The sequence below is a fragment of the Ailuropoda melanoleuca genome, chromosome 20 (genome assembly GCF_002007445.2).
Source record: "Ailuropoda melanoleuca isolate Jingjing chromosome 20, ASM200744v2, whole genome shotgun sequence".
Lineage (NCBI taxonomy): Eukaryota > Metazoa > Chordata > Mammalia > Carnivora > Ursidae > Ailuropoda > Ailuropoda melanoleuca.
Window position 1 is genome coordinate 118,017 of NC_048237.1, and position 14,637 is coordinate 132,653.

The 14,637-nt window shown below is 40.3% G+C and overlaps 2 protein-coding genes across 2 annotated transcripts in view; one reads left to right on the forward strand and one right to left on the reverse strand.

The window, feature by feature from the left end:
* The first annotated feature begins 2,928 nt into the window (after window positions 1–2,928).
* On the forward strand, window positions 2,929–3,875 carry LOC117797269 (olfactory receptor 11H12-like). Its single transcript, XM_034648659.1, is given in 2 exon segments — window positions 2,929–3,571; window positions 3,574–3,875. Coding segments are annotated over 2 exon segments (945 nt in total).
* Window positions 3,876–13,560: 9,685 nt separating this feature from the next.
* The window catches only part of LOC100465966 (olfactory receptor 4S2), a 5,201-nt gene continuing 4,124 nt past the window's right edge, over window positions 13,561–14,637 (reverse strand). The window contains exon 2 of the mRNA XM_002931288.2: window positions 13,561–14,534. Coding sequence (XP_002931334.2) covers window positions 13,561–14,534 — 974 coding nt within the window. The remainder of the gene's footprint in view (window positions 14,535–14,637) is intronic.

The following is a 14,637-nucleotide window of genomic DNA, read 5'->3' on the forward strand; positions in this document are numbered from 1 at the left end:
CAAGGCGGGAGTTACGATAGTGGAGGAGTAAGGGACGCCTTTTTCAGCGGGTCCCCTGAGTCGAGCTGGATAGGTACCAGACCAGCCTGAACATCCACAGAATCAGCCTGAGACACAGGAAGATACATCTGGATCTCTACAAATGAATATCTCCAGTGCTGAGTATTGAGGTACGAAGCGGGGAGCCATGAAACCACGCACAGATATCTGAAGATAAATGGAAGGGGGAGGGAGTCGCCTCGTTAGGGCACCAGGAAGCGGTAGCCACCTGCACGGGGGAGCGGGTGGCCTCCAGACGGCACCTGTGAGACAGCAGACTGAGACTGTGAGCCGGGAGCGTGCACCACCAGGCATCTCATGGAACCCCAGTGTGCTCACTGAATCCAGACTGAGACCAGGAGCTCCGGGAGTGCGCGCGGGGCAGATGGTGGCTGGCGGCTGGTGGCGTTAGAAACACAAAGAACAGAGAAGCGGTGGCCCTGGAAGTGAGATTTGGGACGCCGGGTGTGGGGCGCACATCCCGGGACGCTGCAGGGTTGAGCAGCACCAACAGTAACAGAGTTAAAGTGGTCAGAACATCAGTGGAGAACGGTCCGTGATCCCTCTGTTCTGAGACAGAGGCTGAGATTCAGCCGCTGCTGCTCTGACTCTCAGCAAACCGCCAGGGAAAGAAACCAGAGAACAAAGCCTGGAAATACTGGCTCACACTGTGCCCACCCCCAAACCCCCTGGCAGGGAACGCGGAGACTCTACCCAAACAGGGTTGCCTGAGTATCGGCGCGGCAGGCCCCTCCCCCAGAAGGCAGGCAGAAAAATCAAGAAGCCCACATCCCAGGGCGCCACGGTGGCGCAGTCATTAAGGGCCTGTCTTTGGCTCAGGGCGTGATCCTGCCAATCCGGAAAGGAGTCTCTCATCAGGCTCCTCCGCTGGGAGCCTGCTTCTTCCTCTCCCACTCCACTGCTTGGGTTCCCTCTCTCACTGGTTAGCTCTCTGCCACATAAATAAATAAAATCTTTAAAGAAGAAGCCCACATCCCTAAGATCCCTATAAAACAAGGGTGCACGGACTGGGTCCCAGTCAATAATTTGGGCTATGGACAACCCCGCAACCTCTCCTCATCAGAATGACGAGAAGGAGAAGCCTCCCCCCAGCAAAGAAAAGACAGTCTGTGGCCTCTGCCACAGAAATAATGGATATGGATGTAACCAAATTATCAGAAATGGAATTCAGAGTAACAATGGTCAAAATGATGAGTAGACTTGAAAAAAGTATTAATGAAAATGTTACTGAGAATATAGAAACCCTAAGGATGGAAATGAGAGCGAATCTGACAGAAATTAAAAATTCTGTGAGCCAAATGCAGGCAAAACTAGAGGCTCTGGCGGCCAGGGTCACCAAAGCAGAGGAACGTATTAGCAAATTGGATGATGGGTTAGTAGAAGAAAAAACAAAAATAGAAGCTGGACTTAAAAAAATCCACGCCCACGAATGTAGGTTATGGGAGATTACTGACTCAATGAAACGTTCCAATGTCAGAATCATCAGCATCCCCAAGGGGGTGGAGAAAAACAGAGGTCTAGGGGAGATATTTGAACAAATTGTAGCTGAAAACTTCCCTAATCTAGCGAGGGAAACAACCATTCCTGTCCAAGAGTCAGAGAGGACCCCTCCCAAGCTCAACCATGACAAACCTATGCCACATCACGTCACAGTACAATTCGCAAATATTAGACCCAAGGATACAGTCTTGAAAGCGGCCAGGGCAAAGAAATTTCTCACATACCAAGCCAAAGGTATCAGAATTACGTCAGACCTGTCTACACAGACCTGGAATGAGACAAAGGGTTGGGGGGCATTTTTTAAGCTCTTTCAAGAGAAAAACATGCAGCCAAGGATCCTTTATCCAGCAAGGCTGTCATTCAGAATTGATGGAGAAATAAAGACATTCCAGAATCGCCAGTCATTAACCAATTTCGTAACCATGAAACTAGCCCTACAGGAGATATTAAGGGGGGTTCTATAAAGGTAAAAAGGCCCCAAGAGTGATAGAGAGCAGAAAGTCACAACTGATACAAACAAAGACTTTACTGACAAGATGGCATCATTAAAATCATATCTCTCAGTATGCAGTCTCAATGTGAATGGCTTGAATGCTCCCATAAAACACCACAGGGTTGCAGATTGGATAAAAAGACATGACCCATCCATTTGCTGTCTACAAGAGACTCATTTTGAACCCAAAGATGCATTCAGACTTAGAGTAAGGGGATGGAGTACCATCTTCCACGCAAATGGACCTCAAAAGAAAGCTGGAGTAGCAATTCTCATATCAGATAGACTGGATTTTAAACTAGAGGCCATAGAGAGAGATACAGAAGGGCACTATATTATTCTTAAAGGAAGTATTCAACAAGTGGATATGACAATTATTAATATATATGCCCCCAACAGGGGAGCAGCAAGATACACAAGCCAACTCTTAACCAAAATAAAGAGACATATAGTTAAAAACACATTAATAGTAGGGGACCTCAACACCCCACTATCAGAAATAGACAGAACACCCTGGCAAAAACTAAGCAAAGAATCAAAGGCTTTGAATGCCATACTCGACGAGTTGGACCTCATAGATATATATAGAACACTACACCCCAGAACCAAAGAATACTCATTCTATTCAAATGCCCATGGAACATTCTCAAGAATAGATCATGCTCTGGGACACAAAACAGGTCTCAGCCAATACCAAAAGATTGAAATTATCCCCTGCATATTCTCAGACCACAACGCTCTGAAATTGGNAACAGGAAAGACATGAGCTTAAATAAGTAGAAAAAGATCAGATCGTGAAAGACCTTGTCTGTTATGCTCAGTTGTTAGGATGTGGTCTCATATGATGTCTCATTGCAGCACAGCTTACAGCCTAAATGAACATGTCTGGCTCCGGATCTTCTTCTGAGTCAGTGAGGGAATTCATCCTTCTGGGTTTTTCCTGCAACAGGGAGATTCGGGTTGTCCTGTTTATGTCCTTCTCAATTGTCTACCTCCTGACTCTCGTGGGAAATGGAGCCATTATCAGTGCTGTGTGTTGGGACCAGCATCTCCACACACCCATGTACATACTGCTGGGGAATTTTGCATTCCTGGAGATCTGGTATGTCAATTCCACTGTTCCAAACACACTGATCAACTTCCTCTCAGAGACCAAAACCATCTCTATCACTGGCTGCTTCCTTCAATTATACTTTTTCTTTTCCACGGGTTCCACGGAGTGCTTCTTTCTCTCAGCAATGGCCTTTGATCGCTACTTTGCCATCTGTCATCCTCTGCATTATGGCACACTTATGACAGGGCAATGTTGTTTCAACCAAGTGATATCCTGTTGGGTGTGTGGCTTTCTCTGGTATCTGGTACCTGTTATTCTCATCTTCCAACTGCCTTTCTGTGGTCCTAACTCAATTGATCATTTTGTATGTGACTCGGGCCCATTGCTGACCCTTCCATGTGCTCCTGCCCCTGTGTCCAAGCTCATCAGCTATACCCTAAGCTCCCTCATCATCCTCCTGAGCTTCTTTTTCTCCTCCTCTCCTATGTCCTGGTTCTACTTGCTGTGCTTCTGTTGCCCTCAGCATCTAGTCAGCATAAAGCCTTTTCAACGTGCGGATCCCATTTGTCTGTGGTGCTGCTATTCTACAGGACCATTATGGTGATGCATGTGAGCCCTGGATCCAGCCACTCTACCCTGATGCCAAAGATCATGACCTTGATCTATGCAATGGTGACTCCACTCTTCAACCCTTTGATTTATAGTCTCAGGAATAAGGAAATGAAAAATGCTCTCTGGAAAGTTCTAGAAAAGTTAAAATGTCTTTAAAAGTCTTTGGCAGAAGACCCAGCAGAGGTGTGGAATAATCTAGTTTAGTGTGATATGGGTTAAATGGCCACCCTTTTACTTTCACTCACTTGTGGAGTCACGCATCTGACAAATAGTCTCTGAAAGCCTCCTCTGTATTAGACACGTTGCTTAGTACTGGATTATGAAGATAATTCTGAAGATAATTCAGACACTGTCTTTTCCCTCAACTGGCAATCTAGTAGGGGAGGCAGGCAGGTAAGAAGATAATCACCATAAAATGCAATGAATATCTTATCAATATATGTACCGGTTGTCACAGAAACACAAAGAAAGAAATACCTGATTTTGCCTGGGGTTTTGTGGTGGTAGAAATTTGTGTTAGGGAAAACTTCAGTCAATGCAATACTAGACGTGTGTCCTCTGCAGTGGGGAGAGGGAAAGCCTCGTATTTCTGTTCAACTTCTAGCTAGGTTTCTTTCTCAATCATCTTGTGATATCTGTGAAAGTGTATGAGGCTTTAAATCAGAAATTTGGATAGGAACTCAAACCTTCTATTAATCAACCATATGAATTTGGCAAGTCACTTAATTTCAGCTCAAATTAGAATGGTAATTCTACCCCAGAGAAAATTAGTGTGTGGTTTTAATGAGATAATGGTTATAAAAGTTGGAAAAAATCCCAGGCACATAGAAAGCAGGCAATAAATGTTAGTTTAATATGAATATTGATGAATTCTGTGCTTTCATGTTCCTTATCATAATCAGAAGAATTCTCAGACTCCCCCATGAAAGTCACCTCCCATTACTTTTGGCAAAGCCCTTTTACAACAGATCTCCTCAACTTTTCTTGAGATGTGGAATATGTTGCTTTCCTCCTTTACACTCAAAATGCCCTGTGATTAGTTTTGCTTTGGTTTGGTTTAGTTTTGGCGTACATACTTACAGTATTCTAGAGAATTAATCCTCAAACTGGATTTTGTATATCCCTGGGAGTACATGAAGACTTTCTAAGAGGTACATAAAAATAGACAGTTTAATTTCTACATCTTCAACTTACATACATATGTTTTCCTAAATGTCCTGTGCCTAAGAACACATATGTTGTAGAAGCTTCATATTGTCTTATTTGACACATCTTTCACAATCAGTCCTCCCATTTTAAATATAAAGCTTGCCTTTTACCTATTCTGATCTTAATATTTTACATTGCTCAAGTATACATACTTCTAGTCAGGGCATTAAATGAATAATTTGATATACTGATCTCTCTACTGAGAAAGTTAGTGAATGTAACTTTCAGAAATAAATCCTTTCATTACCAGGTGGTTTACAATTTGTTACCAACACAATCAAAGGAGAAGGACTTATTTTGGTTTGTTCCAAAGGAAAAACTGAGGTGAAGCCTTGGGTGTAGGTAGTTTATTGGGAATTAGTTTCAGGAACCAGGAATCAGGAATGAGAAGAAGCTACAGTAATCAGTGAGGAATTGAATCTACTAGAACCTCCGAGAATTGTCTGCCTGAATGGCATGAAGCTAAGGCATTTATCGACTAACTATGGCTGCACCTTAACTCCTTATGTTTCCAAAATACATTAGCTGGTATGCCAAGCCAGCAAGTGTGACCTCTGAAAAGGCCCTGGGAAGAAGGCAGAACAACACATGGGCATGGACTGAGGTGGAACGGATGCCATCAGCCTGAACCTGAGCTCCCAAGGGACTGCCCGCCATCTGTACAGCTAAAATCAGAGGTAGATCAGGAAAACCAAAAACATTCAGCACAGAGCCTACTTAATTAATTCACTTGTGAGCAGATAATCACAAATAATGTTGTAGTTAACAGGCAGCATGGGGTAGTGGTAAGAACCAGACAGCTTGAATTCAAATTCTGGCTCCTCCCACCTGCATGACTTCATGTGTGCCTCCATTACCTCATATTTAAACAGGTAAATATAATAGAACTTTCTCCACAGTGCTGTGGTAAGGACCAAGTGAATTAATCTGCTTGCCAGGGAGCCCAACAAAATGTAAACACTCAAATATGTCCATCATTACAGAATTTCATGCTTTTGTCCACAGGGAATCTGTTCTCAGTATGAGCTCTCATTCTGAAGTTAATTTTCTGTCCAAAAGAAAATTCCCAATTACTAGAATGTAGCTGAAAACATGGGCATTGGAACAGAGTTAACTAGTCAAAACAATGCACACTCAGACTAGAGAGTGATAGAGTATAGAGTACACCAATAATATAGACATTCCTGAATCATGAAGCAGAAATGTTAGGGTGTTGAAGCAAATGCAGGCTTTCTCAGCAATACAACTGACAAAGACTATGTTCACATAAGTTAGGAGCAAATCCTGAATCACACATACAAAAAGAATGTCCTTATGTAAGAGAACATCAGACATGCCTTAAATCATTGGTATAGTCAAGACACTGTAAAAACATTTTATAAACAAATGCATCCCAGAACAAAACAGATGATTATGTTATTATCATAGGTACTTATTTCATGAGAAGGAAGTAGAACTTAATATCAGATTTCTACTTTCAATAGTTTATTGTATAAACCTCTACTTTACTGAATACATCATATCTAAGATCATATACATTTCTCATTTTAATGCGTAAATTGGCCTTTCACAGATAATGTGTTCTCTGTGTTCTTCAAACTCCTAGTTAACCTCTCCACTTCTAGTATTGCTATACATCATTGATTCTCAACTAGGAGTATGTATCAAAATCAATAGGACCTTTTTACAGATTGTACTTGCCCTGAACCCTGTACCTGGAGATTCTAATTCAGAAAATGAATGATGGGTCTTAACATCAATTTTGTAAAAAAAAGTGTCTATGGATGAGTTTTGGATTTTCTTCCTTGTAGGCATTATGGCCATACTCAGGAGAGCATTTGCCAAATGATGCATAATCGCTGAACAATCTTTACCAAATAGCAAGTTTACATATCATCCATTCACAGGTTCTTAAGAATGGAAAGAAACTACTAGATAATCCCATTCAGCTGTACATCTAATGCTTCACCCAACAACTGGGTCTCTGACTTGTTGAATCCCACCCCACCCAGTGAGGAAAAAGCTATTTGATTTCTGCCCAAGGAAAAAACCCTTGTAATTATGTGTCATGATTGTGATGGATGTTAATTGGACCCATTATGGAGACCATGTTGCAATACATACAAATATTGAATCATTATTTTGTACACATGAAACTAACATAATGTTATATGTCAATTACATTTTGGTAAAAATTTTTAAATGTGTTTAAAAGTTTCAGGGGCCTGTGGGACAACAAAATATATATGCTTATAAAATATATTAACAGATCAAGGCTAAAAGTCAACTCACCTGAACATAATCTCTTTGTTTGCTAACAATGGACAGTTAAAATCAAATTAGTCTAAATGACCATTATTTGTTTTTCTTGTTTTCAACCTAAGTCCTCCCATCAACAATATTGTAGAATAAATACCCATACAACAATATGGGAGGAAAAGCCTATGAATTTGGGAAGATTTAATCAAGGCAAAGCATATAAGAGGATGAAGAAAAGGAACTAATTGCAGTAGGTATGGGTGTAGAGAGCTTATTCATATTAAACTAGTCCTCTAGCTATTTAGTGTTTTATGAATTCAGACCAGATGCAGAATGCTGGCCTGGAGGGATGGATCCTGAAAATATTTTTTAGAGTGATGTGACTTTAGGCAAGAAATTTGTTAATCTGATGGGTCTCTAACCTGCCTACTTCTCTTTCATTCTCTGGTGGAATAGAGTGGTGGAATGGATGAAAAAAACAAGACACATATATAGGCTGCCTACAAGAGACACACCTCAGAAGGAAAGACACAAACAGACTGAAAGTGAAGTTATGAAAAACATTCACCATGCAAACAGAAGCAGAAAATTTAAAAAAAAAAGCTGGGGTAGCAAAACTTGTATCAGACAAAATAGACTTTAAAACAAAGACTATAAGAAGAGACAAAGAAAGGTATTAAATAATGATAAAGGGATCAACCCCAAAAGAGGATATAATAATTGGAAATATCTAGGCACACAACACTGGAATACCTAAATACATAAAACAAATATTAACAGACAAGAGAGAAAAGTTAATGTGAATACAGTAGTACTAGGGAACTTTAACTCTCCACTTAAATTAATGGACAGATCATTTAGACACAAAATTAATAAGGAAACAATGTCTTTGAATGACACATGGGCCATGCTCCATTATCACCATAGATAATACAAATTCCCACTCTCCTCTGTTTTCTGAAGCCTTCCTTTCTAGGGCTTCTATCCTTCTGCTTTCATCCGTTTCTACCACCCCCTATGCCCCTAGACAGCTCTCATCTTTAAAGTGCTCTGGGCCACCCCTGCACTGATTTCTTGAGCCTATCTCTTCCTCTTTGTTGCTTTTGCTGGGACACATCCTCCCATACTTTCAAAGAAAGTGTACTTATAGAGTAAATTTTGTAAATTTTTGCATGACTAAAAAGGTCTTATTCTACTTTCATACCTGATTGATGGTTTTGTTCTGTCTAGAATTCTAGGTGGAAAATCAGATCCAGGTACTTTTCTACTGTACTGAAGGGTCCAGTGTTGTTACTGAATACTCTAATGCCTTTTGGGTTTTGCATACTTTTTGTGGCCTATTTTTCTTTCTGTCCCTCTCAATAATTTTATAATCTTCTCAACCTCTAGGGTAATAAAATTGCATAATATTGTGCCTTAGTTATTGTTTCCTCATCACTAGGGTGGGCACTCAGTACACCTTCTTTATCTGGAGACTTAAACCCTCCTGCGATGAGTTTTCCTTTCATTGTTTCTTTTAAATTCTTCCCCTCTGTTTTCTCTATTCTCCTGGAACAAATATGAGTTGACTTCTTTACCTCTTATCTAGATTTTTCATAATTTTTTTCTTTTTTTCATTTTTTTGACTTTTTTAAATTCTACTTTCTTGGAGAACTTCTTTCCCTCCATTTTTCAACCCTCTATTGATTTGTCTTAATTTTATTTATTTCTCATTTTATTTAGTTTCCAAGTATAATTTTTTATTGTTTATTTTTTAAAGTATCTTTTTTAGAAATTTTTTATTATGTTAGTCACCATACAGTACTTTATTAGTTTTTGATGTAGGGTTTCACAGTTCATTGTTTGTGTATAACACCCACTGCTCATTGAAATATGTGCCCTCCTTAATACCCATCACTGGGCTAACCCATCCCACTACCCCCCTCCCCTCTGAAACCCTCACTTTGTTTCCTAGAGTCCTTAGTCTCTCATGGTTCATCTCCTCCTCTGATTTGCCCCCTTCATTTGTCCCTTCCTTCTAATGTCCTCTATGCTATTCCTTATGTTCCACATGTAAGTGAAACCATATAATTGTCTTTCTCTGCTTGACTTATTTCACTTAGCATAATCTCCTCCAGTTCTATCCACGTCAGTGCAAATGGTGGGTAATCATTCTTTCTGATGGCTGAGTAATATTTCCTTATATATAAGGGCCACATCTTCTTTATCCAGTCATCTGTTGATGGCATCTTGGCTCCTTCCACAGTTTGGCTATTGTGGACATTGCTGCTATGAACATTGGGGTGCATACGCCCCTTCATTTCACTACATCTGTATCTTTGGGGTAAATACCCAGTAGTATAATTGCAGGGTCATAGAATAGCTGTATTTTTAACTTTTGGGGGAACATCCATACCGTTTTCCAAAGTAGCCATACCAACTTGCATTCCCAGCAACAGTTTAAGAGGGTTCCCCTTTCTCTACAACATCTCCAACATTTGTTGTTTCTTGCCTGGTCAGTTTTTGCCATTCTAACTGGTGTAGGTGGTATCTCAATGTGGTTTTGATTTGAATTTCCCTGATGGCTAATGGCGTTGAACATCCTTTCATGTGTCTATTAGCCATTCCTATGTCTTCTTTGAAAAAGTGTCTGTTCATGTCTTCTGCCCATTTTATGACTTGATTATTTGTTTATAAGGTGTTGAGTTTGAGAAGTTCTTTAAAATCTTGGATCCAGCCCTTTATCTGTATCATTTGCAAATACCTTCTCCCATTCTGTGGGTTGCCTCTTTCTTTTGTTGACTATTTCCTTTCCTGTGTAGAAGCTTTTTATCTTGATGAAGTTCCAAAAGTTCATTTTCACTTTTGCTTCCCTTGCCTTTGGAGAGGTGTCTTGAAAGAAGTTGCTGTGGCCGATGTCAAAGAGGTTATTACCTATATTCTTCTCTATGATTTTGATGGATTCCTGTCTTACATTGAGGTCTTTCATCCATTTTGAGTTTACTTTTGTGTAAGGTGTAAGAGAATGGTTGAGTTTCATCCTGTGTATAGCTGTCCAATTTTCCCAGCACCATTTATTGAAGAGACTGTCTTTTTTCCATTGGATATTTTTTCCTGCATTGTTGAAGATTAGTTGACTGTAGAATTCAGGGTCCCTATCTGGGCTCTCTATTCTGTTCCATTGATCTATGTGTCTGTTTTTGTGCCAGTACCATGCTGTCTTATTGATCACATCTTTGTAATATAGCTTGAAATCAGGCAATGTGATGCCCCCAGCTTTATCTTTTTCAACATTTGCTTGGCAATTCGGGGTCTTTTCTGGTTCCATACAAATTTTAGGATTGCTTGTCCCAGCACTTAAAAAAAATTCCGTTGTTATTTTGATCAGGATGGAATTAAATGTATAGATTTCTCTGGGCAGCATAGACATCTCAGGATTACAAATATTTTCTCTGATCAATGTGAGGATATCAGTAGTTTGTGAAGTGAATTTTTTTCTGCATCATCTCAGATCCCACCAAAAACCGTGGGGCCTTCCTAAATTCTCACTTTATTTTTTTTTTAAAGATTTTATTTATTTGACAGAGATGGAGACAGCCAGCGAGAGAGGGAACACAAGCAGGGGGAGTGGGAGAGGAAGAAGCAGGCTCATAGCTGAGGAGCCTGATGTGGGGCTCGATCCCACAACACCGGGATCACGCCCTGAGCTGAAGGCAGACGCTTAACCGCTGTGCCACCCAGGCGCCCCGTAAATTCTCACTTTAAAAAAAATATTTTTATTTATTTATTTGACAGACAGAGAGACAGCCAGCAATAGAGGGAACACAAGGAGGGGGAGTGGGAGAGGAAGAAGCAGTCTCCCAGCAGATGAGCCTGATGTGGGGCTTGATCCCAGAATGCCAGGATCATGCCCTGAGCCGAGGGCAGAGGCCCAACAACTGAGCCATGCAGGTGCTCCCTAAACTCTCACTTTTTACTCCAAATATCTTATGTGCATTAAAGAATTTGGCACCAAAATTTTGCCCAAATTCTCTGGATCGATAGAGCAGATCTTACTAATCAGTGGGCTTCTGGCCAGAGTTCTAGCAGAAAGGCAGCCATTCTCTTTGTGATGTCCAAAGGCAGAAACTGAAAGACTTTTCTCTAATATAATTTAATTTCTTAGTGCAAAGAAGTCAATATTCAGTTTGTGAAGCATATGCCTGTATGAGCATCTGAGAGTGAAAAGAGAGAATGGAGACTGAACCATTCCTGTCTCTTAATCTCCCTATTGCTAGTCCTGAAACCCACCATCTCCCTTTTCTGGTGACCTGGCATCTCAAACATGTCAAGGATTCTAGATGATCAAACTGTGTATTTTTCTCCTCAGTATCCCCCTCAGTTCCTACTTAAGTGTTAGCCTTCTCTACCCAGCCAAATCAGTTACCACACTTTGTCTTCTCTTTTCCAAACATTTATTGGAATAGTTTGTCTGCAGAATCTCACTACTGTCCTGTTTTCTTTGTTACCGTGATTCTAAACTTGTTTCCCCTTTATGGTTGTTGTTGTTGCTGCTGTTGTCTTATTTAGATCTTAGGGGGAAAAGGGAAAACTAATGTAGCCCACAAATTTAAATATAAGTTCAGTGTATTTATTGTTTTAAATAGGTATTAATAAAAAGGACAGTTTGATCCCTTTTTGCAGAGGAAAGGTAATATGAAAAATAACTATAAGGAAATGCAACAAAGTATTAGTGGTGATCATGTATAGAAAGTTTGAGTGCGGAGATACATTACTTACATCCTTAATAAGCTGTAGAAATCATATTAAATCCAGTAAGAGGAAAAAAACAGAAAAAAATGTGCCTGATACCATTTTATAAACTATATGGAGGTGTGCTTAAGGCACACAGAAAATAAATGTTAGATGAAAATAATCAGGGCAGAATTCTTGAAAGATGTGAGTCAAGAAACAAGGTCTAAAAAGTTCCTCAAAATAAAACTCCCTTTTCTGAAGTACTGAGGCTATCCAGCTATTCTCTGATCATATTAAGAACACAACAAAAGGGGCACCTGGGTGGCTCAGTAGGTTAAATGTCTGCCTTCCTCTCACATCATCATCTTGGGTTCCTGGGATCCAGGCCCACATCAGGCTCATTGCTCAGCAGGGAGCCAGGTTCTCCCTCTCCCATTACCTGATGTTCCCCTGCTTGTTCTCTCTTTCTCACTATTTGTCAAATAAATAAATACAATCTTGAAAAATAAAATAAATTTTAAAAAAATGAACACAACAAAAGGATCCATTTTGTCCTTTTGAAAAATTGAAAATACTTTTAGCCAAAAAGTTATAATACATCTCTTTGATTTAGTCATATCAATAGTTCAAATGTCAATTCATTTTAGTAGCTTTAATGATTCTATTCTGTGTATTGCAAAAATAAAAGTAGGATTTTTTTCAGTAAAAACAATATGTTACTGGGATGATAGAGTATTCAAATTTTCCAATAAGTTCTCTAAAACATTGTTCCACATTGAAATATGTAAAATGTTCCTTTTTCCCCCTTGTACAGAGGACATCCTTTGGGCAGTTTGTGAATTTACACTAACCTCTTAGTTGTATGCAGTGTATATTTCTATGTATGTATTTCTGTATTTGTTATATTGTGTTATAATTACCTCTTTGTGAATCAATTTCCCCTACTATATTAAATGATATTTGTGCAGAAAGACTAGGAATGAAAGAAGGAAGGAAAAATAGGAAGAAAGGAAGGAAAGGAGGAGGGGAAAGAGAAGGAAGGGAGAGAGGGTGGGAGGGATACAAGGAGGCATCTCTGGGGAGATACACTTCTGTTTTTAATAGAAATGGTCAGATTCCTCAGAGTTATCTTTCTCTTGTAACCTCATTCTAAATCATTCATTATACATTAAAACCTTAACTTCAATTGAAGGGATCTAAAGCAGTTAAATGAGAAACTCCCATTGTTTACTTTCCTACTTTAAAGTAAGAGAAGATAGGGGCACCTGGGTGTTACAGTCCTTAAGCATCTGCCTTCGGCTCAGGGCCTGATCCCGGCGTTCCAGGATCGAACCCCAAATCAGGCTGCTCTGCTGGGAGCCTACTTCGTCCTCTCCCACTCCCCTTGCTTGTGTTCTCTCTCACTGGCTGTCTGTCTCTGTCAAATAAATAAATAAAATCTTTAAGATAAAATAAAGTAAGAGAAGGTAAACCTTGACAGTATGGAAAGGTCTAAGTTTAGCCCACCTAAAGACAGAAAAAGAAAACTGTCTCAAATTTTTGCCTGTTCAAGGAAAACTTACAAGACAGTTGAATTTTGGAGGCTATTCCTTAAGCTCATTACTAAGTTACAGACCACTGAATGTATCAGCTACTTCTCTGATTTTGCAATTCTGATGAGCTATCCCACCTGCTTTTCCTTCAAGGAGACCTTGCGACTCCATATCCGTTTCATGGCATTCTTTACATCCTCATTCCTCAGAGTGTAGATGAGTGGGTTTAACATTGGGGTGATGGTAGTATAGAACACACACACAGCCTTATCTAGTGGAAAAGTAGTGGATGGATGCAGATAAATAAAAATACAAGGGACAAAGAAGAAAGTTACTACAGTGAAATGAGACCCACATGTAGAGAGAGCCTTGCACCGGCTCTCTGAAGACTGCTTGCAAAGACTGAATAGAATGATGGTGTAGGAGGCCAGAAGAATGAGGAAACGCCCCAGAGAGATGAGACCACTATTGGCAATCACCAACATATTTACCAGGGTTGTATCAGCACAGGCAAGTTTTAGGACTGGGTGGTCACAAACATAATGGTCAATGACCCTATTATTGCAGAAAGGCAGGTGAAAGGTCAGGAGGGTCTGAACAAAGGAATGACCCAGGGCTCCTAACCAGGACAGTGATGCCAGCACAATACAAGCATTGCCACTCATGATGGTGGTATAACGGAGAGGCTGGCAGATGTCAGCATAGCGGTCAAAAGCCATAACAGTCAAGACAAAAATCTCAGCACAACCAAAAAAGTGGAAGGTGAACATCTGAGTTACACAGCCCCAGTAGGAAATGGTCTTTTTCTCAGAAATAAAGTCTGCTATCATCTTGGGTGCAGTGGCTGAGGAATAGGCAATGTCCACAAAGGACAGGTTACTGAGGAAGAAATACATGGGTGTCTGGAGCCGGGGATCAGAAAAGACCATGAGCAGAATGAGCAGATTTCCCACCATGATCACGATGCAGAAGAGGAGGAATAAGGCAAAGGACATCGGTTGCATTCCAGGATCTTGGGAAAGTCCTAGGAATATAAACTCAGTGACATTGTTAGCCACTTCTGTGGGGACCCAGATGATACTGGCTTGGTGGCTCTGGTTCCCTGCAAAAATAAATAAATATCATAAACCACTGTAAGCATGGTAAAGCCTAACAGGAACAGGCTTATGAAAATATTTAAGTGATGCTAAATAGGAGATGAAATT